General features: G+C 45.4%; 1 protein-coding gene across 2 annotated transcripts in view; it reads right to left on the reverse strand.

Annotated features, from left to right (window-relative positions):
* IKBKB (inhibitor of kappa light polypeptide gene enhancer in B-cells, kinase beta) overlaps positions 1-4,547 on the reverse strand; it is a 99,933-nt gene extending 95,386 nt beyond the window's left edge. The window contains exon 1 of one of the 2 annotated variants that reach the window (XM_006859925.1): positions 4,389-4,547. Coding sequence is in view for 1 of the 2 variants with exons in the window: in XM_006859924.1 (XP_006859986.1) it covers positions 3,615-3,719 (105 nt within the window). In the remaining variant the exon portion in view is untranslated. Of the gene's footprint in view, positions 1-3,614; positions 3,720-4,388 lie in introns of those variants that run through there. The other variant, XM_006859924.1, reaches the window with a different exon arrangement.
* Positions 4,548-4,929: the final 382 nt, after the last annotated feature.

Raw genomic sequence — 4,929 nt, forward strand, 5'->3', positions numbered from 1 at the left:
AAGAGAAGATGGAAGGAATACACAGAGTCACTGTACCAAAAGGAAATGGTTAATGTTCAACCATTTCAAGAGGTACCATATGATCAAGAGCCAATTATCCTACATTTTAGCATATCTTAAATATAAATAAAAATATTTACTCATACATTTCTTCTCAGAGATATTGAAGAGTTAATTAGAGGAATAGTTATAAGGTATGTTTAAATCCTTAGAAATCTCTTTTGAGAAAGAAAAGCTGTAAACAGATATGAAATGCTAAATAGGGATAACTCAGTTGAGGATAAAAAATAAAGTAGTATCAGAATAATCCAGAATGTTGAAAATAGAAGTCTGGGCTTATCTGTTTAAAACATTTCTGAGCCTTCTTTTAGATTTACCTGTTGTTGTTGTTTTGTTTTGTTTTTTAAATGTTTTATTGTGAATTATTTGATCGTTTACATGGGAGAACATTAGTTTTACATTCATCCTATCATGTATCATTTCATTGCCATAGTTACAATCCCCTCCACACATCATCAACCAACCCTGCAAGCCTGCCCCCTGGTCATCAGCAAACAGCCCCTTTTCCTCTCCGGGTGTAAAGTCTAAAGTCCCCAGCCACTCCATCTCTCCATGTCATCATCTCTGCCTCCATCGCTGGCATCACTGCTTCTCTTGGTAGGGTCCCACTCTCTGCTCTTCTCCCTTGATAGTCCCAAGGACCTCTGCTCCTAGACTGCAAAGTTAATCACTCCCCTCCTTGCTACATAATGTCTACCTTTACATTTCCAACCCTTATAATAAGTCCTGATAACAATTATTCATTATTGTATCACAAGAAACCTATCTGCATTTCCTTTCATCAGCCCTGCCTAGACAGATTGGATACTACTCAGTGGAGATTCTACTTTCCTCCATGCCCTCTGGATCTAGGTTCCCTCTTGAAACCTTGTAAGCCAGTCACTTCTTGCCTTTGTAGCCACCTCCCCCCCCCGCCCCATTTTGGGTAGCCAGTGTCCAAGTTGTCCCTCCCTGTCTACTCTTTGTATGGAGGGGGTGGGAATAATCCTCGCTGTAAAGATTTGTTCCCTCTTTTGAGCTACTGCATTCATAGGTGTAGGTCAAGTTCATCAAATTGTATCAGATTACTCTTTTTTTCCTCTTCTTTCTTCTTCTGGTTGAGCTCTGATCATCCAGTCATTGAAGCCAGGTCAAGTGGGTATTATCTGCAAGTGTGGGTGTTCTGGTGTATATGCCCTCTCTTCTTATCAGCTGGACGCTTCACTCTCTATTCTAGATATCTGGTCTTGCCATACTGCTGGCCAACCAGGTCACCACCCCTGCTGTTCACAGGAGTCTATTGAACGTTGTAGGGATTAGCTTGCAGCTTCATTGCTGTTTTTTCCTCACTTCCCCTTATCAGTGACAAACGTGGTCACCAATCAGAGCGTATATTCCCACTGAGTGTTAGTCTTGGAAGGAGGTTTGCTCTGAGGGGACGCGACCACTTGCCTTGATGTTACCTGGGTGGGCAACTTGCTTGTTCTTGTAGTAATCAGTCGGTCTGCCTATATAGTTTTGTATTTTTCCTGTTGGTCTTTCTTTCAAGTAGTGTCTTCTGTTCTTCTAGCCACTCCAGGCTGGTCTGCTCATCCTTTCAAGTGGAAATTTCCCACCTCAGAAGATTCTGGATGGGGTTCAGAATTCCATCTATGATTTTATGTAATACAGATGCTCTGCAGGAAGCCTCTTTCACTGGGCACACTGTAGCCCCATTTTAGGTATTCCAATCAGTTATAGGTATCATGTTAGGCTTTTGAATGCCTTACCAGGTAGTTCCATTATTATTGCATCCTTCAGTAGGTTTTTAGGATCTTTATTTTGTTATTTATTTGCTAGAATCATCTTGTCCTGCTTCTTGATGTGATTTTATATCATGTTGTCATTCAGGTCTATTTTGTATGGGGTTCGTTGAGCTTCTTGGATAGGTATCTTCTTATCTTCCATATTAGAAGTGTTCTGCCAGCAAATCTTTGATAATTCTGTGTTTTGCATTGTTTTGTCTTCTCCTATTCTGGAACTGGAGCCCTGATGGCACAGTCATTAAAATGCTCGGCTGCTTTTAGTTAACTAAAAGGCCAGAAGTTAGAATCCAACAGTCGTTCCACACACCAATGATATGGCAGTCTGAGTTCACAAAGATTTAACTCTTGGAAACCCTATAGGGTAGTTCTACTCTTTCCTGTAGAGCTGCTAGAATCAGAATCGTCTTGATGATGGTGGTTTTTTGGTTTAGTTCTGAATTCTGATCACACATAAATGTTTGCTCTTGATTGCTATTGTATAGGGTTTCCAAGAACAGTTGGCAGGTTTGAACTGCTGATCTTGTGGTTCACAGTCCTGTACTGATACTACAGTGCCACATCAGGAGTCCTCTCGATAATATCCTACATAATTCTTAGGCTTTCTTTATTCTTTTCACTGCGTGTTCCTTAAATTAATGTCAAGGGATTTGTCTTCTGTTTTGCTGGAAAGGTAAGGGGAATGCTGCCAGTCTGCATGTACCCACTAGGAGGTCATGTCTGTGTGTTAGAGCATGACAGATGGGGGTGTGTGTGAAGGTGCTGCCAGTTCTCTGGCCTCTAGCACAAGTGGCTGGAAGAAACCACTGCTTTGAGGGTTCACAGCCCAGGTGGCTGCGTGTATGAGTGAGTGCTTCCAGTTCATGGGCTCCCAGTGCCAGTGGCTGGGTGGAGCAGATGTCTCCAGTCCGTGGACCCTCTTTGTGGGAGATTAAGGTATAGGAGCATGTGCTATCATTCTGCAGGCCCTCACAATCTATAGGTCCCTAGTGTGAGTGGCTGAGCAAATGAGCAGGTGTGGCCTGCTTATGGGATCCAGACTTGTGGGGTCGGGAGGTGGTAGGTGCCACTGGACCACAATTGCATGTGGAAGGGGATGGGTGACAGGGAAGAATCTGAGGTCTTTGGGCTGAGAGGTAAGGTGGGTGCAGTGAGTGCATTTAACTTTTGTATAATAAGGAGTACTCCTGCCTGGCCCTAGCGGTGAGAGCATCAGGTGATAGAAGCTTCAGCTGGGAACACTGTTTGCTTTGTATCAATATGGCTGTACTATGCAGCAATCCATAATTCTCCATGTCTTCTGTTTTGATATAGTTTCTCCTTCCACATGGCACTCAGTTCTTCTTTGGTCTTACCTTTGATGATGCTCAGTTCCAAAGTTGTTTGGTAAGAATGCTATGAAGTGTCTGCCAACATCACTATCTTGGACTACTTCATGGTATCTGATTGCTTGCTTCCATGGGCATTGATTGTGGATCCAAATGAAATAAAATCCTTCACAACATCAATATTTTCTGTTTATCAGCTGAGAGCTTAAATTTTTTTTACTATTAAGGTGATTTGGTCAGTAACATCTGGAGGTCACAAACCTAGATTCAATCCTTCCTTGCAGGAAGCTCCTAGTCAAAAGTGAAACCGACTGACTCACCCACAACAAAGTAGGGCAGAAATCCACAGGTCCCAGGAGACAGTAAAAGATGAACCTGTCCCCCCACCCCCTTCACCTCACCCGCTGCCCTCCCCTGTCTCTTCCAGGCTGCACAGATCCCCTACCTGATTGTGCCATCGGATGACGTTTCCAAATCCCCCTGTCCCAAGTCGTTCCTTCATTTCCCAGGCCCCACATGTCTGAATTGGCAGGGAAGGTGACCAGCTCATACTGATGTTGCGCTAACTCTGTAAGTAATTTGGGGTAGGGACAAAGGATTAAGGACAAGAATAAATGAGGCAGACTTTTCTTCAAGGAAATGATGAAGGGGCAGCATAACCTTTGCTCTTCAATAAGAAAAAAAAAAATGGAACTGCTTTTTACTTTGTAAACAAACCACTTTTTTGTTTGTTTGCTTGCTTGCTGTTTGGGGTTGCAAACTTTCTTTCTCACCAGCCCTTCAGTTATAGAAGGAAGTAGAGAGGAAGGGCACTCAAGAGAAAGTCACCCACACCCATGATCTCCATAACGGGATCCCCAGTCTGGACTCCAGCAAGAAGCACTTAGACCTGCCCGCATTCTCCCGAACACAGCAGGGGGAGAATTTATTTCTGAGCGCCACCTCAGTCGCGTGTCTTTACAAGGTCCGAAAGAATTCCGACTCTCTCCCAAAGCCATCCACCTCTAAGCAGCCACCTGGAAGCACTCTGGCCAGGGATGTTCTCCTGGGACGCTCAACGCTGGCCCGCTTAAGCGAAACATTTCCATGCCCTGTACCCCAGACTTTTAAACTCGAGAGAAGTTTCTACAGTAGCCTCAAGAGACAAGGAGGAGCAAAGACGCAGGGTTTACAGGTGGGCACCACTGGGATTCCATTACCTCCGGCTCGTGGGACTCACCTGTCGGCGGGGGAGGGGAGAGGCGCCCCGGGGCAGGGGAGATGGGGGCTAGGGCGGCAAAACCGGGGGCTCTGACACCACCCAGAAGACATTAAAATGCGGGAATCCCAAACCAGCCAGCAGAACGCGACTTCCTCAAACACTTCCTGCTCTGACGTCTGTGAGGCACGTGGGTCCGCGGCTGACTCTTAAAGGGGCCGCCGCGGGGAGCAAGCCCTGGCCACGCCCAGCGCGCTCAAACCTTGGCTCTTGGCTGAGGACTCTGCCTAGGTGACTTCCGGGGTGGGTGTTTGTGGTGTCTACACTTCTCTGGTCGGAACCGACAGCGAGTGTCACTGAAATAAAACAACAATCCTAAAATGAACCGTAATTTGCCAGTGTCTCTTTACATAAGGACTTTTAACTTAGAGCGGGAGATGGCGGGGGAGGGGCGTTGGAGGGAAAGATGGGGATTTCCTCCCTCTTGATGTGAACTCGACATCTCTTCCTAGACCTTTAACGAGGTGGAATTTCCCGCGCCTCCACTAAGATTGATTAAGGA

The sequence above is a fragment of the Chrysochloris asiatica genome, unplaced genomic scaffold (genome assembly GCF_000296735.1).
Source record: "Chrysochloris asiatica unplaced genomic scaffold, ChrAsi1.0 scaffold00035, whole genome shotgun sequence".
Lineage (NCBI taxonomy): Eukaryota > Metazoa > Chordata > Mammalia > Afrosoricida > Chrysochloridae > Chrysochloris > Chrysochloris asiatica.